The 25,870-nt window shown below is 38.5% G+C and overlaps 1 protein-coding gene across 1 annotated transcript; it reads right to left on the reverse strand.

Annotated features, from left to right (window-relative positions):
* Nucleotides 1-107: 107 nt before the first annotated feature.
* Nucleotides 108-25,815, reverse strand: LOC108717778 (zinc finger CCCH domain-containing protein 6). The gene is made up of 12 exons (XM_018265123.2): nucleotides 25,519-25,815; nucleotides 21,583-21,760; nucleotides 21,280-21,393; nucleotides 18,418-18,631; nucleotides 17,047-17,171; nucleotides 16,581-16,697; nucleotides 16,033-16,144; nucleotides 9,817-9,926; nucleotides 9,340-9,404; nucleotides 7,886-8,265; nucleotides 3,004-3,099; nucleotides 108-2,451 (listed from the first exon to the last, which is right to left on the reverse strand). The coding sequence occupies exons 1-12, from the start codon at nucleotides 25,602-25,604 to the stop codon at nucleotides 926-928; spliced, it is 3,123 nt and encodes a 1,040-aa protein (XP_018120612.1). The 5' UTR covers nucleotides 25,605-25,815; the 3' UTR covers nucleotides 108-925.
* Between the last annotated feature and the right edge of the window lie 55 nt (nucleotides 25,816-25,870).

Here is a 25,870-nt window from a genome sequence, read left to right on the forward strand (position 1 = left end):
AATAAATTTTATTGATTGCAGAGAATATGAATATATATATATATATATATATATATATATATATATATATATATTAGTGAAAAAAGTAAATGGATACTCTTATAGACTGAAAGTTACAATATATATTTTGCACTGCTGTTGAACGAGCCATTGAATATAACATTGAAGTGCATCATTAAAGGACACCATTTTGTTAAAAAATATTTGCATTAAAACTATATAGGCAAACAAGAATTAAAATGACAACTAAATGCAAATACAAAATAGGCATGCACTACATAAGATTGTTGTCTAAACCACAGCTCTATAAAGAGATTTTGTCCCTGGGAAAAAATGAAATAAAACGGGTTGAAATGGAAATGTTTTCCCCAATATTTACAGCATTTAACAACATTGCTTAAAATACAATTTCAGCTATAGGAACAAATGAATTGTTACATACACACACACACACATATATATATTTACCAATAGAGATACACTAAAAGGTTTAAATGTTTTTTTTCCCCACAATGTCTGCTTTTACATTAAAGGCCTTTCTACAAATTCACATGATTCCTCAGGACCAGAGCATCAGCAATTTACATGGGATTGCTTATTACAGTCATATAAATGTCAGTTTATTCATAAGTAGCTATAAAAACAGCACCAACATACTATATATATGTATATACACACACACATATTTATATTTCCCATAATGCGCTATGTACAGTGAAAGTGCTTTACATAACCAAATATGACACTTTATTCGCATGATTTACAAATACAATGGATCTGCATAAAAAAAAGGGGAAGAAAAAGCAGACAGGTCCATCTGCAAGAACAAAAAAAAAATAGATGTTTGATATTAATTTACAATGAAAGAGTCCTGCTAGCAGCAGGAAAACACAACTCACAATATCTCCAGAAAATAGAGAAATAACTAACAAAATGGGGAAGCTGTTGGGTCGAAGGTTTTAAAGACATCTTTCAGTGGTTTGTCATCTGGTTTTCCATCAACATCAGTTTCTTGGATTTGTGTTACCTGTCCTGCAGGTTTAACCTGCCGTGGATCATTATACTGTGGTCGCATAAGTCCTGCCAAAGCTTGAACTGGAAGGTTATGGACTGCAGGAGCTGCACTAGTTTGTGGCTCAGGTGCATCAGCCACTGACTGGGGTTTGTCCGAAATAGATTTTTCATTTGGAGGATCTACCAGTTTTTCCTCATTCTCCTCCAATGTGTTTTGCTGGGCAAGTTCTTCAGTTGAGGATGCTGGCTGCATGGAACTGTCCAGCTTTTCTGTCTCACTTTTACACAATATGCTCATATTACCAAGATTTTTTTGAGACTCTTCTTTTGGTTCCTTAGTAGTGGGCTTGGAGTCTGAAATGGCAACGGACATTTCAGTGTTTCTTGGATCATACAAATTGATGCTCTTTAGAATGGAGCTTGGTGTACCCAACCTGGGGTTTGGTGAGGAAAGCTTGGGAGCATAAAGTGGAAGACTACTTTGATCAGATTTACATAAACTGGGTGCTGTTGAAAACGCTGGTCTTGCTGCTGCTGTGCGAGGATCTGCCTTTGAAGAATTACTGTCTTTAACATTTGCAAGTTGAGAATCATGACTGGCTGCTCTCTGAAGCCTGGACTGAGGATTCTTTTGTAGACGAGGATCACCAAGCTTATTAGTCATATTTGAACCTCCTTGATCTGGCAAGCTGTTTTTTGCCACTAAAACTGCTTGTTTAGCTTTTGTTTCCAGCCTTGGATCCAACCTCAGATCATGGCAAGATTGGTGGAACTCGTTTGGCAAACTCTTTGATTTATTATTAAGTCTTTGATCAGCTATGAGTGGGGGTAATGGTAGATTGATTGAGGAAACATGATCTGGTTTAGGGGGTGGAACCGGAAGTAAATCCTCAGGTGCCCAAACAATTAGTTTAGCAAAATTTGGTTTGGTCAATAAGATGTCCATTTTAATGTGACTGAACTGCCAAAGCTTACATCTCGGATCTCTTAGAGTTACACCAGGCAGCGTTTCTAGGGGTATGATAGCTGCTTTCTCCCTCAGTTCCTTTTCAGCATCATCTTCATCATCATCTATTCCTTTCTGATTGACCTTGCTTCCAGAATGCACTTGAGCACTGTCCGTTTTTACATTACTATTGGCCAAAGTGTCGCCAGATTTCAGTTTTCTGGGGTCATGCATAACTCTTCGATCAGTCGAGATAGAGTCACCCTGATTCCCAGGATTTTGTGCCTGAGTACATTTTACCCTGGGGTCTGAAGCTTGCATTCTAACTGCCTTGTCTTTTGCCAGTCTGGGATCACAATTGTTCGGCTGTGGCTGCTGTTCATGTGAATTTAGCTTTGCAATATTTGCTTGATTCCTTAATGTTTTTAAAAGTGAGGTGACACTGCTTCCATCTTCTTCCTCGCTACTTGTGTACCAGTTTGAAATGTCATCTGAAGTCAAATAAGAGTAGGCAATGAATTTAAAGATTCTATTTACAAGTCACCTTAATGGCAAATTACTTATAAGTACATATATTTATTACTGAATGCCTTCACTGTTACTTCTGTGCCTAACTATTTTCCCATTAATACTGCATTTATTTCTAGTGCTTCTGCCTTTACCAGTATTTGGGGATGGGGTGTACAAAAATCCATTTCCTGTACCGTTTATCTGAAAACTCTATATAAATATATTCAGCTAAGGCAAAGTAAATATGTACACAACATTTTTAAATCACATAAACATTTGAAATATGAACCTTTAAAGTGACACAAAATAACACTTTTACTTTTTCCGTTAATTATATCTGCACATGCAGAAAATCCAGTGCACCAGCACTCCTACAGCAAAAACCTGCCTTACTACCCTGCTGTCTGAGATAGTATAGTTTAGCCAAAAGTCTGATTTTAGCAATCTTAAAATGTAAATCCCCTTTAATGATTTATTTTTTCTTTTAAAACATTTGTCATGCAAGTTCCTGATACACAAGAAAACGCACAAACCTTCATCTCTGCTAATTGACCTTTGTAGCTGACTTGGAATTTGTTCTACTCCATCAGGCTTTTTATTCATACTTGCAAATAAAATGTTCTGTGTTGCTGAAAAATAAGAAAATATAAATATGTAAAGTCCAAATGTTAAGTTGAATGCGTAACTGTGCAAGGGATTTAATTTGTTCTAATACCCACCAACTTTTTTTAAAATTTTTTTATAAGGGTACAACTAAACGGGCGATTTCCCCGCGATTGTGCCAGATCCGACTCTCTGTGCCAAGAAGCAGTCGTCAATTCAGATGCGACGGAAATCAAGGTAAGCAACAGGAACATCAGATGGTGTTGCAGCGTGTCCAACATTTGTATTTCTTGTTTTCCGTCACATTCGATTTGACGTCTGCGTTTTGGCGCAGATAACCCATGTAGTTGTACCCTTAGGCTTATGGAAAAGGGAGGGAGTTTTGACATTGTGTTTAATACATGCGGTGTGCAGAACACCTGACATTGTAAGTGTTTCTGCATGGAAGCATTTCACCCCTGTGCCTACCAAACACAGAGCATTTCCCATACTTTATTACGAAAGCTGTGATTTTTTTATACTACAAAACCAATTTCAATATAGGCCTAAGGGCTAAACTACAAGGGAGAATTTGTGACCCACAAAATCTTGTCACTTAACAGCATGAGATTTTGTTGGATGCTACAAAATCTGATCTCCTCCTAACATAATGTCAGACAGATCAGATAAAATCAGAAGGTGTGTTTTGTTCCTGCATCTACATGTCAATTTATTTCAATGAGAAGAAAAAGACTTTCAGATATTATCAGATTTTATCTTGTTGGATGCAGACAGCATGTATCATGTTGGATATCAGCTTCTATGGAGTTTACACTTCAGATTTTTTTTTTTTATCAATCATACTATATATTAAACCCTAGCAACTACAGCTAGCTTGTAGGATGCCATCTATCATTCGGACACCATCCTACAGCTTAGCGATAAAGCTGGTGACAGACATGGCGATTGTGGAGAGATGTCGCCCAGGGACAAATCTCTTCTTCTTCAGGCGACTAATCTCCCCAAATGCCTTCCCACAGGCTAGAATGAAAACTGCCAGCGGAATAGCACTCGGATAGGCTTCGGCTTTTCAAAGTCGTCCGAAGTTTCCTCTGAGACAACTTTGTGCAACTTAGGAAAATGAAGCATTCGAAGTGCCATCCCGCCATCTTCTTCGCCCGAAGAAAAAGATATTTGTCTCTGGGTGACTAATCTCCCCACAATCGACACGTCTGCCACCACCCTAAAGAGGGGGGGGGGAAGAGGTCACATGGGTCTTTTGCATAAGAGAAGAATACAGGTATGGGACATACTACTGTTTTATTATTACAAAAAAAGGAAATAATTTTTAAAAATGTTAAAAAATAAAAAAATGGATAACAAATTTCCACATAACAGATCCTATACGTGTATTATAAGTATGGAGTTCAGGGAGTATAGCACACATTAGTTGGTGAAGAAGCTGTGAGACAGAACACCAAGACTGGTCTGCAGATTGCACCCAGCATTATCTCCCCCCACACAGACACACTGCAGTCTCTTTCTAAATTCTAGCATGTGCCTCTTCCAACTATCTGCTTTACACTGGACTATAGTAAAATTAAGTGATACTATGACAAAGCGCAAATGAAATACTTGTCTGGATTATTTACGTTTGTGCTTTTCTGCTTCTGCTTGAGTAAAAACTCATTCACGCACCCCTCTGAACTGCTTCTTTACCCAGACGCAATAATGGCTGCACAAACTAACATAGATGGGGGATGCTCCAGACATATAATTTAGCAGCGTATACTCTCGATATCGATTATATCATCTATAGTCGAGTGTAAAGCAGACAGGGGAGGAGGCACAAACCAATGTTTTAGGAAAAGACTGTACAGTGCAGGAGGGGAAGGGGGAAAAAGTTAAGGGTGCAAGCAGTGGACCATTTCGGAATGGAGGATGCAAGGAAGGCAGGTTGAACACCTAAAAAGATTTGATCCATGGTCAGACAGTTGTAGTTGAACTACAAATCTGAGAATCTGTTGGGGAGGGTTGTTTTGTTATTGGAAGAGTGCTTAAAGGGGTTGTTCACCTTTAAATGAACTTTAAGTATGATGTAGAGCAGGGGTCCCCAACCTTTATTTACCTGTGAGCCACATTCAAATGTAAAAAGAGTTGGGGAGCAACACAAGCATGAAAAAGTCCCTTGGGATGCCAAATAAGGGCTGTGATTGGCTATTTGGTAACCCCTATGTGGACTGGCAGCCTACAAGAGGCTCTACTTGACACTATACTTAGTTTTTATGCAATTAAAACTTGCTTTGAATCTTGGAATTCAAAAATAAGCTCCTGCTTTGATGCCACTGGGAGCAATATCCAAGGGGTTGGAGAGCAACATGTTGCTCACGAGCTACTGGTTGGAGATCACTGATGTAGAGTGATATTCTGAGACAATTTCTAATTGGTTTTCATTTTGTATTATTTTTGGTTTTTGCTTTATTTAGCTTTTTATTCAGCAGCTCTCCAGCTTGCAAGTTCAGCAATCTGGTTGCTAGGGTTCAAATTACCCTAGCAACCATGCATTGATTTGAACAAGAGACTGGAATATGAATAGAACAGGCCTGAATAGAAAGATGAGTAATAAAAAGTAGCAATAACAATACATCTGTAGCCTTAGAGAGCATTTGTTTTTAGATAGGGTCAGTGACCCCCATCTGAAAGCTGGAAAGAAGAAGGCAAATAATTAAAAAACGATACAAAATAAATAATGAAGACCAATTTAAAAGTTGTATAGAATTAGCCATTCTATACTAAAAGTTTACTTAAAGGTAAACCACATTTCCTATTTAGAATGGTTATATATTCATAATCAAACATGGATTTTGACCTAAAACACTCTGCTGGCAGGGACATGGACACTAAGCCAATAAGAGACAAGAGTAAAGTCAATCATACAAACCAACTCTGATGCAGAGTTGCAAATGAAAGGAGAAAAAGCGGTGTGCTGTGAGGGGGAGTAGATATATTTAAGACAATATTTAAATAAAAAAAGTTAAGGGTAACACGGTCTTACTAAATACCCTTCACTTCTGTTACTACTCATTAATAACCCTGCTTTTTCAGAAGGACAAAAACCAAACTATTTTAACTACTGGTTTGCTCAAATCTCTTTGTTATTTGGAAGCATCCCCTAGACATATTATCACCTTGGTTTATAAAATGTTAAGCCCACAGCCTCCCTCCTCCCACCTCAAATATCTTGTATGTCAAAGACTGATCCGGAGATTTGAATCCTACATTGGAAGAGAAGTAGATTGGCACACTACTAAGAAAACTCATTATAAGTTCCAGTTGCTACCACATTCAGGAAGTGAATTACAAAGCCTCACGCAGTGGTACTATATATATATATATACTTCCTTCAAACTAAGGCATATTTATAAAAAAAAAAAAAAAAATACAAATGGACATTGTTGGAGATGCATTTGAGATCAGGGAACTACCCTTTAATTAAGCCTTTCTGGTAGGATATGCAACATTTCAGGCCAAATGTCCCATGTGACCCTGTTGATATCCTATTGTTAAAAGGTGACGATCCATCATGCGGCACTCGATTTCTCCTCCCTGGCTATCTCCTATAAGGAAGGCAGGGAGGAGAAATTGAGAGCCACAAGATGGATCGCCTTTTCTGAAGAGGAGCGCAAGCGGAGTTTCGGTAAGTTATTTCTTAAAAAAGACTCAGCAATTTAAAAGTTTAATTTGTCTTTGTGTTTTTTTATAATATACTAACAATTTTTTTTTTAAAAAAATTGATGTTACTGGCCCTTTTGTGCACAGCATTGAACTGCACCACACCCTCCTGCAGTTCAAAACTCTGGAACAATACACAAAGTACAAGTTAAGGTGGCCATACACGGGCCGATAAAAGCTGCCGACAGACCGTGTCGGCAGCTTATTGGCCCGTGTATGGGGGCCCCCGACGGGCTTCCCCGATCGAGATCTGGCCGAAAGTCGGCCAGATCTCGATCGGATGGGATTAAAAATCCCTCGGATCGCGGCCGCATCTGTTCGTTGATGCGGTCCCGCGATCCGACCGCCCGTTTGGCGAACGCTAGGATCCGATCGTTGGGCCCTAGGGCACACGATCGGATCAGCCCGATATTGCCCACCTCAAGGTGGGCATATCGGAGGGAGATCCGCTCGTTTGGCGACATCGCCAAACGAGCGGATCTATCCGTGTATGGCCACCTTTAGCCTGGGTTATAAGGATTCTGACATAAATCCATTATGTGTTGAGGGATGCACCGAATCCAGGATTCGGTTCGGGATTTGGCCTTTTTCAGCAGGATTCGGATTCGGCCGAATCCTTCTGCCCGGCCGAACCTGCATATGCAAATTAGGGGCAGGGAGGGAAATTGCGTGACTTTTTGTCAGAAAACAAGGAAGTAAAAAATGTTTTCCCCTTCCCACCCCTAATTTTCATATGCAAATTAGGGTTCGGATTCGGTTCAGTATTCGGCCGAATCTTTCGTGAAGGATTCGGGGGTTCGGCCGAATCCAAAAAAGTGGATTTGGTGCATCCCTAGGCTGAATAGACCATTCCTCCACAGAGCCCCCCTTCCACAGTAACATATCTTCCTATCCCCAACACCTGTTCCTTCTTCCCCTACCCTAACCAATCCACATTTTATTCCCTCCCTCATTTTCCCTAGTTAACACTTTCCAGTACCTTGTTTTATCATAGCTATATCATAATTCAGCAGCTACATCCTCTCTTTTACTATTGACATCTTGATGATTTTAATTACTCAAATCTGATGCAAATAAACAGAAAAAATAAATAAAACTTACTTTCTGGCGTGTTGCAGGATTGTGTATTATGAACAGCCTGTTGGGAATAGTAGTTATCATAGAATCCAGGTGCATTTTGAGAAAACTGATAGCTGTTTGTATGTTGCACATTATGGGCCCTGTCTTCTGTATTTTGGAGAAAGGGTGGGCTTGATAAATTATAACCGTCTCTCTGGTTGTTTATCACTGGATTTTGCATGGTAGATGCATTAAAAGGTGCTTTTACTCCAGTTAGGTTGGAGCTAGTAAAGTTAGATGCAGACGGCAAGGGTGGATTTTGACTCAAAGGTCCAGATTCTGGCAGCGGCTCAGAGTTGTACATTGGTTGATGACATCCTTGGTATTGCATTCCGTAGTATGGTGGGTTATAAAACTTTGTTCTGCATTAAGAATACAATATTATTGACTGTAAAAATTTGTGTAAATCTGAGTACAGAGAAAAATTAATTAACATGGGATCCCATATACTTTATTTTTAACTGCTGGAGAAACTTCACTCTCCTCTCCTGAACCACACCACTGCACTTCCCAAGATCAGTAGCCAGATATGCAATAGAAATCTAATGCGGTAATTGTAAATAAAAAGTGTAAAGTCTGCCCTCTTAACCCACAATAAACATATTATTGCATTCAAACAAAGCACCACAAAACCTAACCTTGTGCTAAGTTGCTATGGGTCACTATAACTAGATAGACCATAACTTATAACACCTTGCCACAGTATATATTACCATAGTATACCTAACAGGGTTAGGTTAAAGGGATTCTGTCACGATTTTTATGATGTAGTTTTTATTTCTAAATTACACTATTAACACTGCAAATAATTCACTCTACAATTTAATTCCTGAACCAACAAGTGTTTTTTTAGTTGTAATATGGTGTGTAGGCAGCCATCTCAGGTCATGTGCTTTCAGAAAGAGCCAGTACTTTAGGATAGAACTGCTTTCTGGCGGGCTATTGTTTCTCCTAGTCAATGTAACAATGTGTCGCAGTGGGATCTGGATTTTATTACTGAGTGCTGTTCTTAGATCTACCAGGGAGCTGTTATCTGGTTACCATCCCATTGTTCTGTTGTTAGGCTGCTGGGGGGGGGGAGGGTTGATATCACTCCAACTTGCAGTACAGCAGTAAAGAGTGACTTAAGTTTATCAGGGCACAAGTCACATAACTGACACTATGTCTAGCTCCATGTCAGATTTCAAAATTAAATATAAAAAAAATCTTTGTTTTTTTGAGAAATGTATTTCAGTGCAGAGTTCTGATGGAACAGCACTATTAACTGATGCGTTTTATATATATATATATATATATATATATATATATATATATATATATATATATATATATATATATATATATATATATATTTTACAGCTGTAATAAATGATGATGCTAATTATTAGAAGAAAAATATTAGTGAGAACGATACAAAATGAAACAAAAAAACCCACCCATGCCTTTGGATTTCTGATGCACCATTTTCATCGGCATGCTGTACTTCTTCTGTGTTTAAAACCTGCAATGCATACATGTTTTTTAGAAATAATATACACAATTGTCTGCAGTGACAAACTGTTCTTTGCCCTAAAACACAGAAGGCAGTCACTGCACTCACTAATACAACCGCTTAAAACCTGTAATATCTCAGTGCACCTATATAAAATGCAATGGATACTGAAAAACATCTTTTTGTCTGGAATAGCTCATCAAATAGCAGATATATGGTCAATTCATCAGCTCTTGGTAAAATCAGATAAGCTCAAAGCAATATCATGCACAATATCACTCAGATACGTTCTTATAGGTGATTTAAGTCCCCTAAAGAGCTACAAGGCAGTCACACTGCTTATAAAAAACAAACAAAAGGGGAAATGAGGCAAAAGTTGGTTAAAAAGCATAGAAACCAAACCAACATCTTCATTCTTTACCTTGTGTAGTAGCTCCCTTGTGTCATCTGTTAAGGAATCATGTGAAAACTTGCAGTTATCTCCTTGGTAGCACTTTGCTCCTGTATGGTAAAACTTGCATGGGAATTCATGTAGATGATGCATGTTAAGGTGGATAAATCAAACTCTGCAGCAGTCCTCCATGTTTATCACACTATGTTAGCATTGTAGCTTGCCTAAAGCTTTTGACACACATTCTCGGTTTAAATAACCCAGTATTAATCCATAGAGGAATATAGCAAAAAAAAAAAAAAAAGCAAAGTAGCAATTGTTACAAGACTGCAACCAATTTGATATGTGCTTTCAAACCAGGGACCACCTATTGATAGTGTACAGACCCCTTGCAAATTTTGCATCTTTTACATAGCCACTTTTTATCACTATGGAAGCTGCATACTTTTTTTTTTTTGTTTTATTTAAAGATTTTTATTTTCCGTAAAACTTGAACAAGCATAGTATAAGCACACGTATGAACATGTAAGTTATAAAACAGTTGACATTATCACAGATTGGCAAGCAGAATTGGAAGACTTGCAACGCATGTAGCTCTATACAGCAAATAAACCTTCACAGTTATCTTATAAACTAGTCACTGTCGTTTTTATCTGCATCTCCTTCAAATCAACCTGTGTTACATGGGCGGGATTGCCTAATCCGGTATCGGAGCTTTCCCAAATTTCTTAAAGGGAAGAGAAGCAAGAAAAGAAAGAAAGAAGAACAAAGGTAAACGGGGGGGGGGGGGGGGGGGGGTCAGAGGGTGAGTGCAAAGGAGCCAGTTCCGTGAGTCAGTTCGCGTCTGTTTGAGCTGTCTCATATTCCGCCCAAGGGAGCCACATCAGACCATTTTGATATTCTTTGCCCTGCAAGTATGCCCTAATCGTCTCCATATTTCGAATCCATTTCACTTTAGCAATTAAAGCCTGCTGGGTTGGGAAGCTGCATACTTAAAACAAGAAGTTTGCCCATAAATACATTTTAATATATTATAGATCGATCTTTTCTAAGCAACGTTTGGATTGGTCTGCGTTTGTTATTTTGTATGATTTCCATAGTATTAGCTTTTCTATTTGCCTTTTTCTTTACTGCAGCTGAAAATGCTGTCTTATAACACCGTTTATAACATATTGAGTTCATTTCAGGGTGAAGGCCTGCTGGTTGCTATAGAATTGAACATCAATTTTTTATGTTTGATACATACTCTTACACCATGAATCAAGCTATGCTTCCTACGGGATAGTGATCCAGGACTAAACAACCACTGTTACATGGGCAATGATTGCAAAATTTGGGCCACTTGGTAGTTTTTGCTAGCCTTGTGTGTTCAGAATAATAAAATAAAAAAAATGTATGATTGGCTGTTGTAGCTTAGAGTCTAGATATAAAGATATATAGATATATATATATATATATATATATCAAACAAAAAAGTCCAGACCACTTGCTTAATGAAACAAAAAAGACTTTTACCAAGCAAGAAATTGCAACGTTTCGAAGCTCCCGCTTCTTTATCAAGCATACATGATTACAATGACATCACATCCTATATAGGGTCACAGGCATAAGTTCCGCCCACACACATATGTAGAATAATTAAGCATAACTCCATGGTATCACATAATATCGCCCAGAATGAGCATAATTAAGCATTGTTGACATAATTCTAATAAACACCAGGTTATGCATCAAGTAACTAGTAACAAATAAGTAACAATAACATATATTAGTTTTCACTCAGATTATCAAAACAATGTAACAAATAGGATATGTACTATCAATCAGTCCCAAAGTTATCCCATCTCATTCAATGATTGTAATATACTTATATAAAGGCATACAGATCATATTCTCTATTGAGTCCCTTTGGATGTAGCGTTTGTAGTGTATGGATCCAAAATTTCTCCCTTTTCTGGAGTTGCTGGAGTCTGTTGCCCCCCCGGCGTGGGGGGGCAACAGACTCCAGCACAAGAAACCTCAAGGTTGCTACCGAATGCCGTGCTGCATGAAAGTGCGCCGGAACCGGTAATTTCAACACCTCCTTTCTAATAGTAGATTTGTGCTGGCTTATCCTGTCACGTATAGGTTGAATGGTTTCCCCTATGTAGGCCAGCCCGCAGGGACATTTCAGCATGTAAACTACGTACTCAGTGTCACATGTGTAATGGTCTTGTATTTCGTACTTCCGCCCTGTGTAGGGATGGGTAAAGGCATTTGTGCGTATGACGCTAGAACACTGATTGCATCTACCACAAGGGTACATGCCATTTTTCAGGGGTGCTAAAGTCCTCTGCGGGTTGGTCCGAGTGGTACCTAAATCTGCCTTAACAAGTCTGTCCCTCAAACTCCTTGGGCGCTTATACGACAAGAGGGGGGGTGCTTTAAATTCCAAAATTTCAGGATAGGCTTTTTGCAGTAATGGCCAGTGTTTGTAGATAATTTGATGTATCTTACGTGTACTTGGGTGATAAGTATGCACAAACGGTATACGTCTTTTTTGTGACACCTCTGGAACCTTTTCCTGTATAATGGAATCTCGATGGAGCTCTCTAACCCTTGCTACTTCCTGGTTAAGCATTGCATTCGGGTACCCCCTCTGTGTAAATTTAGTTGTCATCTCAGTCAGGCGTTCAGTAAGATTTTCCTCCTCTGAAACTATTCGTTTAACGCGTAATAGTTGTGACCTGGGGAGAGAGGAAATATTAGCCCTCGGATGTGAGCTATCAAACCGTAATAAATTGTTCTTGTCAGTCGACTTGACATACAAATCAGTATGTAACTGTCTGCCTTTACGGTACACTGTAGTGTCGAGAAATGTAACCCTTTCCTCACTGTGCGTATATGTGAATTTTATGGTTGGGATACATGCATCCAAATATGATTTAAACTCCAATAGGGATCCAGCGTCACCCCTCCATACTACCAACAAATCGTCGATGTAGCGCCACCATTTCAGGCAATGTCTCTCGAATGATTCATGTGTATAAACATATGTATCTTCAAAATGGTTCATGAAGATGTTGGCGTAGGTAGGGGCGACGTTGGATCCCATCGCGGTCCCCTGTAGCTGGAGATAAAACTTATCCTGGAACAAGAAATAATTCTTATGTAAGACAACGGATAGAAGCTCCATAAAAAAGTTAGTTTGTATAGCATCATACTCTGATTTCTCCAACACTAAATGGACCGCCGCCATGCCCAACTCGTGGGGGATGGAGGTGTACAGGCTGCTTACATCTAAGGCTGCCAATATTATTCTCTCTTCTCCTAGATCTAAGTCCTGTATTGATCTCAAGAAATGGGAAGTGTCCTTTACATATGACTGTCCCAAGGACACAAATGGTGCCAGTACTTTATCCAAGAATATCGATAAAGGGGATAATATGGAGTTAACCCCTGCTACTATGGGTCGCCCTGGGGGAGATTGCAAATTTTTATGCACTTTAGGTAAAGTGTAGAACACCGGAATACAGGGGAATTCCTGTGTAAGAAAATCCCTAAGACCTTCATTGATAATGCCTAGATCCTGGTAACGTAACAGCATCTCTGATATCAACCTGTTATCTCTGTAGTCGGATCCCTTTCTAGACATACATAGGTATTACCATCACTTAATTGACCCAGGATTTCCTGTACATAATATTCCTTGTCTAAAATTACTAGGGCTCCCCCCTTATCAGCAGGTTTGTATATTACTGTAGGGGAGCCCTAGTAATTTTAGACAAGGAATATTATGTACAGGAAATCCTGGGTCAATTAAGTGATGGTAATACCTATGTATGTCTAGAAAGGGATCCGACTACAGAGATAACAGGTTTGATATCAGAGATGCTGTTACGTTACCAGGATCTAGGCATTATCAATGAAGGTCTTAGGGATTTTCTTACACAGGAATTCCCCTGTATTCCGGTGTTCTACACTTTACCTAAAGTGCATAAAAATTTGCAATCTCCCCCAGGGCGACCCATAGTAGCAGGGGTTAACTCCATATTATCCCCTTTATCGATATTCTTGGATAAAGTACTGGCACCATTTGTGTCCTTGGGACAGTCATATGTAAAGGACACTTCCCATTTCTTGAGATCAATACAGGACTTAGATCTAGGAGAAGAGAGAATAATATTGGCAGCCTTAGATGTAAGCAGCCTGTACACCTCCATCCCCCACGAGTTGGGCATGGCGGCGGTCCATTTAGTGTTGGAGAAATCAGAGTATGATGCTATACAAACTAACTTTTTTATGGAGCTTCTATCCGTTGTCTTACATAAGAATTATTTCTTGTTCCAGGATAAGTTTTATCTCCAGCTACAGGGGACCGCGATGGGATCCAACGTCGCCCCTACCTACGCCAACATCTTCATGAACCATTTTGAAGATACATATGTTTATACACATGAATCATTCGAGAGACATTGCCTGAAATGGTGGCGCTACATCGACGATTTGTTGGTAGTATGGAGGGGTGACGCTGGATCCCTATTGGAGTTTAAATCATATTTGGATGCATGTATCCCAACCATAAAATTCACATATACGCACAGTGAGGAAAGGGTTACATTTCTCGACACTACAGTGTACCGTAAAGGCAGACAGTTACATACTGATTTGTATGTCAAGTCGACTGACAAGAACAATTTATTACGGTTTGATAGCTCACATCCGAGGGCTAATATTTCCTCTCTCCCCAGGTCACAACTATTACGCGTTAAACGAATAGTTTCAGAGGAGGAAAATCTTACTGAACGCCTGACTGAGATGACAACTAAATTTACACAGAGGGGGTACCCGAATGCAATGCTTAACCAGGAAGTAGCAAGGGTTAGAGAGCTCCATCGAGATTCCATTATACAGGAAAAGGTTCCAGAGGTGTCACAAAAAAGACGTATACCGTTTGTGCATACTTATCACCCAAGTACACGTAAGATACATCAAATTATCTACAAACACTGGCCATTACTGCAAAAAGCCTATCCTGAAATTTTGGAATTTAAAGCACCCCCCCTCTTGTCGTATAAGCGCCCAAGGAGTTTGAGGGACAGACTTGTTAAGGCAGATTTAGGTACCACTCGGACCAACCCGCAGAGGACTTTAGCACCCCTGAAAAATGGCATGTACCCTTGTGGTAGATGCAATCAGTGTTCTAGCGTCATACGCACAAATGCCTTTACCCATCCCTACACAGGGCGGAAGTACGAAATACAAGACCATTACACATGTGACACTGAGTACGTAGTTTACATGCTGAAATGTCCCTGCGGGCTGGCCTACATAGGGGAAACCATTCAACCTATACGTGACAGGATAAGCCAGCACAAATCTACTATTAGAAAGGAGGTGTTGAAATTACCGGTTCCGGCGCACTTTCATGCAGCACGGCATTCGGTAGCAACCTTGAGGTTTCTTGTGCTGGAGTCTGTTGCCCCCCCACGCCGGGGGGGCAACAGACTCCAGCAACTCCAGAAAAGGGAGAAATTTTGGATCCATACACTACAAACGCTACATCCAAAGGGACTCAATAGAGAATATGATCTGTATGCCTTTATATAAGTATATTACAATCATTGAATGAGATGGGATAACTTTGGGACTGATTGATAGTACATATCCTATTTGTTACATTGTTTTGATAATCTGAGTGAAAACTAATATATGTTATTGTTACTTATTTGTTACTAGTTACTTGATGCATAACCTGGTGTTTATTAGAATTATGTCAACAATGCTTAATTATGCTCATTCTGGGCGATATTATGTGATACCATGGAGTTATGCTTAATTATTCTACATATGTGTGTGGGCGGAACTTATGCCTGTGACCCTATATAGGATGTGATGTCATTGTAATCATGTATGCTTGATAAAGAAGCGGGAGCTTCGAAACGTTGCAATTTCTTGCTTGGTAAAAGTCTTTTTTGTTCATTAAGCAAGTGGTCTGGACTTTTTTGTTTGATATATAATTTGTCCTATTTGGACTAAGTCACGGACTGGTCTGCACTCCACTCCATTTGTACAAATATATATATATAGATATAGATATAGATATAGATATATATATTATATATATATATATATATATATATATATATATATATATATATATATATACACACACACACACACTTTTTAGATTTTTTTAAAGCGTGCATGGTCTCATTTCAAAGATATTTACAAGCATTTGAGTTTTGAAATCCACAAAAAGGATATTGTGCATATACAAGCAGTTGTCTCCTTTTGTACAATATCCCTGTATATAAAACTTGCAAATTTCCCTCTTTTTTTCTATTTCTGCATCATGGTCAAATTTGCATTGGTCTCCCTAGACAGCAAAAATAAAAAGTAGAAAGTTAAACATGTATAGTAATGCGTAATACATACTAATCAGCATGAATATACTATCTGGAAAAAAACAAGAACAGGCACAGGTTACATAGCAAATAACAGATAAGCCCTGTCCAATATAATGGTGTTTTATCTGTTCTGCTATAAACCTGTGCCTTTTGATCTTTTTCACATCCTGAACGGCTTCCCCCACAACAATTAGTTGTATATAGTTATATAAACTATAGTAGTCTTTCTGAAGCAAGCACACCAGTTTTACCCATGCAGAGCAACAGTACATTATATTATAATTACTTTAATACACTTTCCATTTTTGGTCAAAGGAATTATGTACTGGCTGCACAGCCCTGAGATTATGCATTACCGAAAAAATTGCAGTGCTAGATAACAATGTATGCCAATTAGAAGCCTACCTTGATACAACGTTTTTCCAGAAAATATTTGCAGATCTGCTTTCCTTTGTGCTCTACCGTATGCAGATTTATGAAGTCTTGACTCAAGTTTACCCACTTCTTCACTGGTTTAGTATCCTATCACAATAAATTAGAAAAAACTCAAAGTTTTCCACAATTTTGCATTTGACATGAGCTTGTTAGAGAAAGAGGTATGATTTGACTTTCCATATTAAATGTGTCCCATAATAGCCAGACTTGCTAAATTTTGGATGAGATATATGGAATAAAAAAAGAGAAAAAGAGCCTATTCCTTTAAGTTTGGTGGGGTGCTGTTTTATGCCAAATTCTATTTTCTTACTTACTTAACTATGTACACCACCTAACGTTCCACGTATTTTTTGTGGAAGCTGCATGCTTGGTATTTTTATTAGATTACTGTACTGTAAATCCTTTATCTGTCTTAAGAAAATCACTGAACACGCACCTCTTGAAAGCCATCTTGAAAATAAGGATTTTGCCCTTTATGTACACCTCTTCCACGGCCTTTAAATTTCTTCTGGTTGCCACGGCCTCGTCCATATACAAATCCTGTCTGCTGTTGTTCACTTCCTAAAATTAGACAAAGTGTTTTATTTCTATTTCTGTTGTGTAATTTTGGCATTAGATCCAACATATGTCTGCTACAGATCTGTTGGTACAGCACCACAAACATGCGCACACAATTCTGATTTACTGGTTTTTATGATGCCATATAACTTTGTATTGCAAATTATATATAGTGTATGAATAGGTATATACACATACATATAGTTTATATATAGTCCAAACATCTTTTGTAATGTGTATTAATTTATAAAGGTTCCCAGTGTGCAGTTGGGTTTATATATATATATATATATATATATATATATATATATATATATATATATATATATTATATAGGGATATATATATAAATTGATCAATCGCTGCTTTATATTCTTACATACTATTTGTGTCCAACTTTTCAGTCTTCATTAGGACCTTTATCAAGAACCTTAAAGGGTTGTTCTCCTTTGAGTTAAAGGAGAACGAAAGCCAAATTACACTTGGGGGTGATTATATTTACTTACCCGACACCACAGGCCGGTGCTCCTATCAGCAGAAAACTGCACCGGTCCTGAGTTATTCCAGTGAGCACCACGGAACGAGCTTCTTCCTGCTTCCTCTGTCTTCTCGCGGCTGCGCATACACAGTAGAGCGAAAAGCCAAACTTTAATGTAAAAGTAGGCTATTTCGTTCTAACGCGCATACATCTGTACCAGGAAATTTTAAAACTGAAGATGGAAGAAGTTCGCTCTGTGGTGCTCGCTGGGGCTGGTTCAGATTTCTTCTGATAGAAGCACCAGCCCGGGGTGTCAGTTAAGTAAATAAAGTCACTTGGAGGTGCCTAACTTTTGGCAATCCCAATGTAAATTGCCTTTCCCTCTCCTTTAACTTTTAGTATGATGTAGAGAGTAATATACAGAGACAATTTGCAAGTGGTTTTCATTTTTTAATGTTTGTGGTTATTGAGTTATTTAGCTTTTTATTCGGCATCTCTCCAGTTTTTAATTTCAGCAATCTGGTTGCTAGGGTCCTAATTACCCTAGCAACCATGCACTGATTTGAATAAGAGGATGGAATGTGAACAGGAGAGGGCCTGATTAGAATGATATGTAATAAAAAAGTACCAATAACACTGAATATGTAGCCATACAGAGCATTTTTTTACGATGGGGTTAATGAACCCAGTTTGAAAGTCAGAAGAAAAAGGTAAATAATTATAAAACAATCAGTTGTTCCATGGCAATTTTCTTTGTCAGTTGTCTCTTACCTTGCTGAATTCCTTTCACATTGTTTTTCTTAAAAGGTGGTTCTGCCATGTTTGAGTTTTCCTTTACTTGTCTGTAGTGTTTCAGCTGTTCAGCAAAATCATCTTCTTCCTCCTCATTATAGTTACCATCACTGTAGTTACTATAACCATCATAATCATTTGCATTTGTCTTATGCTTTGCATTTGGGGATGTAATATAGCTCCCTGGCCCATGCTGAAATGAAGTAAAGAAACACTGCTTTGCTAATGATTTAAATTCCTAAAGCGGTTACTTTAAATCGCTGAGTAACTAAAATATACATTTAAAAGCTCTTTGATCTTCTTATATCATTCACATATGAATGGCAGATGCAGTGATTGCAGTGAAAAATGCATTTTTTAAGAACTACTTAAAGGAGAATTCAACCCCTTCGGCGCTGAAATCCCTCACCCCTCCCCTGTGTTGCCCCCCCCCCCCCGGGTTCTACTGTGCATGCGCCCGAAAGTCACAGTTTCAAAAAAAAAAAAATAGGAGACTTTATGAGGGGTAAGTAAAGAGTTAGGGGCATTTAGCAAAGGTACCACCTAGGCTGGGGGGAAGCAGGGAGGGGGCTATGTAGGGTAGGGGATTTTAGTAGCAAGGGTTTACTTCTCCTTTAAAAGGGCAAGTCAACCTCAAAATAAAAATTCTCCTAATAAAAGAAAACATTATTCTAAGCAAACTTTGCAATATACATTCATTACAAATTTTCTAAGGGTTTTAAGCTATTTGTATATGTATTTCTACTAAATGCAGTGTTTGTCCCTATCTATTCTCTGCCCTGATGTCTAAAGCTGGCCATAGACGGAACGATCCGATCGTAGGAATTGTGGATTCGTACGATTTTCGGACCATGTGTGGAGAGTCCCGACTTTTTTTTTTGTCCGGCCGATCGGACAGGTTAGAAAATTTCTGTCGCCTGCCGATAATATCTCTGCATGTATTGCTGATCGTACGATTTTCAGAGGGAGACTGTCACTAGCTTTGTCAGACATAACTATCGTACGATTGCGGTCAGGGGCAGAACATCGACTGATCTGTTCTTATTTGATCGGAATGGTAAGACTTTGATCTGAATGGTTAGTGGAGGGTCGGGCGATGGGAAAGTCCGATTGTATGTTGATTGGTACGATCGGATCTTTGCGTCTAGGGCCAGTTTTAGACTGTTGATACAATGTAAGGCAAGGCAGCTGATTAAAAGACCTGTCTTTGCTGGGGAACCAAGACTGTTGCAACATTGTTTAAAAAGTAGCAACCAGAAGTTAAGCCAATACTGCTTTCAATAGCAGATGGTTTTACCTATAATTTTAAAAGTGCTGAACATTTTAACTATTGGATATTGGAAAGTTGCTTAGAAATATGTTTTCTTCTGTTAGGCAAATTTTTATTTTGGGGTTGACTTGCCCTTTAAAGTTTAAAATCTGTCTTCACTGATTTTGGGGAAAATTAGGCCTTAAAAGTCTCTTTTAATCATGATTTAAGCAGCTATGTCCTGAGAGGTTATTTCCCTTAGAACAAAACTTCTTCAATTAGAAGCATTGCTGCATATGGTACAACCCATCCCTCTACTGTTATGCTTTATGTGATGCAACATACTGTAAATATGGATTGCCTGTCAAATCACTGACAGGGGATAATTTTGCAGAAATTTTGCTGAAGCTGTCAGAGCAATGTGCTGTGATTAGGGAACAGTTCTGCCCCACCAAATTGCAGCACAACATTTAAAGAGGGACAATGGACACCCAATGTTGAAGGGTATCTTTTTGAAACTAGAAGCAGTGCATCATACATGAAACACTGATTTTTAAATTAAGGTATGGAAAAAGCCAGTATGCAGTATTGTTTGCAAAAAGGTATAACACTTTTGGAAGACCACTCTAGCCCTAGTACATAAAGAGCCATACCATTTGGATGAGTACAAGGATGTGAATTAGAGTTTACCCGTGACTGAGTAACTGTTATTGTATTAGAGTATTAGTGTAATACATATGTGCCAGGGCTAGACCAGTCATCAAAGGATGTAACACCATTATGACTGAATTTATATCAGAAAATATACAAATAGATAAAAACAATCATAAAATCAACAATTAAAAAAATGAACAAAATCTCTGTCTGAGATCAAAATATAAAAATACATACTGTACGGTTTCTGGGAACATCTGCCCGCCACGCATTTAAAACAGGATCATGGAGTAACCCCTGCAGATGTACTAACAGAGCATTTGTGTGTTTTGTCATAATAGCATATTTTCAAATAAGCAGGATGGAGATTATAGAAGAATAATGAGTTATCTGCTACCAGCCAACCATTTAAAAATTTTTTTATATATATATATCTCCTTGAAAAAGACCCCAATGTTGGCCGAAACGTCGGATATGCACTAAAGAATAAAGACATATTTATTCACTTGATTATGGAGTGCGAGTCCATTTACTGATATGTTCAACAAAGTTGACCAACGCACCCGCATTTGCTTCAGTCCGGTAAGAGTGCATACACTGAATACAAGATAGAGATATATATATATATATATATATATATATATATATATATATATATATATATATATATATATATATATATAAGCAATGTAGGATGACGGCACACCAAGAAGTTGCAGCAACACAATTATTAAAGATAAATAGGAGGTTTATTGGACTGATAAACCTCCTATTTATCTTTAAATAATTGTGTTGCTGCAACTTCTTGGTGTGCCGTCATCCTACATTGCTTATTGAGTTTTTTCCAGACTGGCATCCAAGTTTTCATTTTGCTGTGGGTGTGCGTTCCGCATTTCTCTTTCTCTCTCTCTATTTTTTTTTTTTATACATAAACATACCTGTGAATAATGAACATCATAATCTCTGTACATAGTATCTTTATGTGACTTTTCTCCATGCTCTGTATCCGAATCATCACTGTACTCAGAGCTATCACTTTCAGGAAAGTTGTGCTGCAAAAAATAACAGGCATTATACTAGTAAAAATAAATAAACATGGTACTAAAAACATCCAAAAGCACATGGTGTGCAAATGCAACTGAGAAAAAGGGCACTCCTCCTCTTTATGAATACTAATTATTTGACAAGCTTAAAAAACATTGAGTTTTCAGTGAACAAATCAAAGGGTTAATGCATCTCACCCTGTGTTTCTCTCGTCTGTGACGTTTTTCTTTCTTCTTTGGCCTTACTTTTCTCTTCCTCTTTCTTGACTTCCTGTGTGTTTTTACAACACCATGATCTTCGGTTTCCTTTATTTTTTGAGGCTTCTCTTCTACGCCTAAATCTTCTATTTCACCATCTTCCAATTCCCCATCTTCTCTGTAAAAATAAAAACATATACTTCATAACAAAGCATTCATGGCAACAAAGCATCAAGAAGGATCTGGAGTGTGGACCTTTTTAATTGACTTCATCTGCTTCCCTCAAGCTATAGATCTGGGACCCTCACACATAGAATGAACATCTACCTAAGTGACTATTGATGCGGCCATATTTTTAGTGTATACACCTAAGCAAATCTACTTTGTGTAAGTATTATTATAGGTAGAACAGACAGATCAAAGGGTGGCCTATTTATTTTTTTAAAGCACCCAGTTTTGCCAAAATTCACTATGATTTTAAGCTGTCGTTAAGGGGTTGAACTAGGGGAGCTTCCTACAACTCTATCCAAAAAATAGATACAGCATAGGCTAGCATGTATAGAAAAGCAGGGTGATGACTTTTTATTCATTAGCTCTCCAGTTTAAAAGTTCAGCAATATTGTTGCTTTACAACAACCCCTTTAAAGGGGTTATTCACCTTTAAATTAACTTTTAACTTTTAGTATGACGTGGAGAGTGATATTCTGACAATTTGCAATTGGTTGTCATTTTTTATTATTTGTGTTTTTCGAGTTCTTTAGCCGTTCTTCAGTTTGCAATATTGGCAATCTGGTTGCTAGGGGCCAAATTACCCTAGAAACCATGCACTGATTTGAATGAGAGACTGGAATATGAATAGGAGAGGACCTGAATAGAAAGACGTGTAATAAAAAGTATTAGTAACAATACATTTGTAGCCTTACAGAACATTTGTTTTTGAATGGGGTCAGAGACTCCCATTGAAAGCTGGAAACATTCAGAAGAAGGCATATCATTCACAAATGATAAAAAAAATAAATGAAGACCAATTGAAAAGTTGCTTAGAATTGGTCATTCTAAAACATACTAAAATTTAACTAGAAGGTGAACTACCCTTTAATGCACCATGTTGGCCAGTACAAGGTGGACAGACAAATAAGGAAGTAAAGGTGAGATCCATCTCTTCACTTCTTGCTATTGGATGAGGGCTTAAATGAACAGAACAATAAAAATGTGGCCACATCTTGTATGGAATCCATCCTTTTATCAACTGGTTCAATACCTAAGAATATCATGTTTGTGAATGATGAGAGGGGAGAGTTATTTTGTTCTACTTTTGAACAACTTGTTCTGCAGCATTAATGCCTGTTCAGCCTTTAACTAAATTAAATGTAATTGATCTTTTATGGTCATAAATACCAGATTCTGACAATTTTCCACCAATGCGTTTACTGCTAACTGCTTGTCAACACAGGTACAGGTTTTAAGCCTGAAAATTTGATAATTTTGAGCCACACCCCATCTAAATTATTAAATGAATATTAAATACGCTAAATTATTAAATTAATATACAGGAACACAGGTGGATTTGGGTGTTTTTCTGCAGTAGCAAAAATTGCTATCCCTTAAAGGAGAAGGAAAGGCTAAAATTAAGTAAGCTTTATCAGAAAGGTCTATATAAAAACACCAGTAAACACTCAAAGTAACGCTGTTCTGAGTCCTCTGTCAAAAGAAACACTGCATTTCTTTCCTTCTATTGTATACACGAGCTTCTGGACTTCCATTTTTCAGCATAAACCTGGACTTCCATTTTTCAGCATAAACCTCCAGGGCAGGGATTGAGCATGTTCAGATTGCTCCTCTCTCCCCCTTCCCCCCTGCTGTAATCTGAGCCTAGTGCTACGAGTTAGCAGGGAGCGACTCAGGCAGGAAGTGATGTCACACCAAGCTAATATGGCAGCTGCTATTCTAAACATACAGCTAGAGCTTCTAGAGCAGTTTACTCAGGTATGGTAAAGGCATAGCTTGCGGCAAAGATTCCCCAGCCTCTCCAATTATTTTGCTTGGTGTCTGGAAGAGAGGTCGGTACCTCTCCGATATGCATGAGAACAAAAGAATCACCAGACACTCGACAGCAGGTGAAGCAGGGAGAATCCCTGCGTGTTTAATTCAAGTCTTGTGATGTAACGTTTCGGGGGCGGACCCCTTTGTCAGACATCTGACGAAGGTGTCGTTACATCACAAGACTTAAATTAAATACGCAGGGGCTCGCCCCACTTCACCTGCTGTCGAGTGTCTGTGATTCTTTTGTTCTCATGGTAAAGGCATAGACACATGCTGCTATTTCGGGAGATTAGTCGCCCAGCGACAAATCGCTTCTTCTTCCGGCAAATAATCTCCCCAAACTGTCTTCCCGCTGGCGATTTACATTCTACCCAGCGGGAAGGCAGTTCGGGGAGATTAGTCGCCAAAGATAAAGTGATTTGTTGCTGGGCAACTTATCTCCCGAAATAGCAGTGTGTCTCTCTGCCCTAAAGCATTCTACAGAATATAGTGTTATAACTTGCACTATTGTGACTAATCTATAGGCAATGAACTGTTTCATAGCATTCATTCTCCTTTAAGTTAAGGTCATACTTTGCACATTCTCTGCTGATTAATTCATGCCAATAGCATCAGTTACTGCTCGATTTCTGTAGGAAGAGCCATTGAGGGCATCCTCCTGTTGCTGCATATGCTGCACATATGGGGTGGATTTTGGCTGTAAAAATAGTTCATTTTTTGATAGAAATCTGCCCTATTTGTGCCTACTGACAAAGTTGGGAACTTGGTTCTCTGCCAGAGAAGTGTGACATTGGCCACTTGATCTAAGACTAAAGGCACATGTAGGCTATTTTTTTTCTTTGAGAACTAGAGACATAACACCAGGAATTCACTTAAACCACTTCCCATTACAGTTCATAGGACAGCATATGTTTATAATGCAGCTACAGTGCTACCTGCACGACAATTGCTATTACTTAAAAGTGAAACCCTCGGAGACAATTCCTGATAGGATTTTCAGACGCACATTATATATATATATTTTTTTTTTTTAAACGCCGTTATAGAGAATTTCATTTGTTTATGATTACTGATAACAAGGTGCAATAGACGGCGAAGACAACAATGCTAACAGCATCTAATAATGGCAAACACTTACATATGCATTATTAACTGGATTTTAATATTTTAGGATTCTGTGCCCCTGATATGTAAAAAAAAAAGTGAGCCAGGCTAATTGTATAGTTACACTTCAATAAGTGGTTAAAATATCTGCATATAATACACAAAAGCCATGAATAGCTTGTAAATGATATCCTTATAAAGGGTGAGTTCTGATGTCATCAGTTATAAACGGTGAGTTCTGATGTCATTTCTGTCACATGACTCACTGAAATTTGTGTATTATAATAAATAAAATACCCCCAGTTGCAAAATAGGAGGATATTAGAAGTTACCTGGGAGTTCCATGACCTGTATAAAAACACACGGCCTTCAGCCTCGAGTTTTTATATGGTCATGAAACTCCTCGGTAACATAATATCCTTATATTTTACAAGAGGTGGTACTTTATTCACTATATATTAATCACAGGGAAGATGGGATGGAGTCACATTACTACTTCCCACTAAAATGAATAGGCACAACTATACAGCTCGGAGGGGTCTCTCAAACAAGGCTGGAAGGCATGCACCATTTTCTAATATATATGTAAATAGCAAAACGAGATGCTTGCAGTGTACAAATTCACCATTACTTATTAAAAACAGTAAAAATAAATCCTAACATTCCTCCCTTACAGCTCGATTTAGTTTCCACACACTGCACCAAAAATAACAGGCTGCATCCCCCCCCCCACTAAAGTTCCAACAATTTCCAAGACATGAAAAATAAATAGAGAGAACATTACTCGACCTTTCATCCCCTGCATGCTCAGAGTCTGTCATGTTTTTGTCAATGACTGCGTTTGGGGGCCTGGAGAACAAGCTTTCAAAAGCCATGACTGATGGATAGTGGAAGGCCCTTGTTTCGTATATGGTTCTTGTAGCAGACTATATAATGATGGCACTAAATTTTAGCTAGCTGAAAAGGCGTCCCGGATTTCCCTAAACAGTCCCCGCATTAGAAGGGCTGTCCCTGGATCAATTTGGTCCCCTAAAGTCTACCCGTTACGCCTGTGAAACCAGGTTAAAACCGAGGCCGCCATTTTGTTTATTTATGCGCATGCACCCGATCTCGGCGCGCGCATGACGTCAGGCGCGCCAGA

The sequence above is a fragment of the Xenopus laevis genome, chromosome 5S, assembly GCF_017654675.1.
Source record: "Xenopus laevis strain J_2021 chromosome 5S, Xenopus_laevis_v10.1, whole genome shotgun sequence".
NCBI lineage: Eukaryota > Metazoa > Chordata > Amphibia > Anura > Pipidae > Xenopus > Xenopus laevis.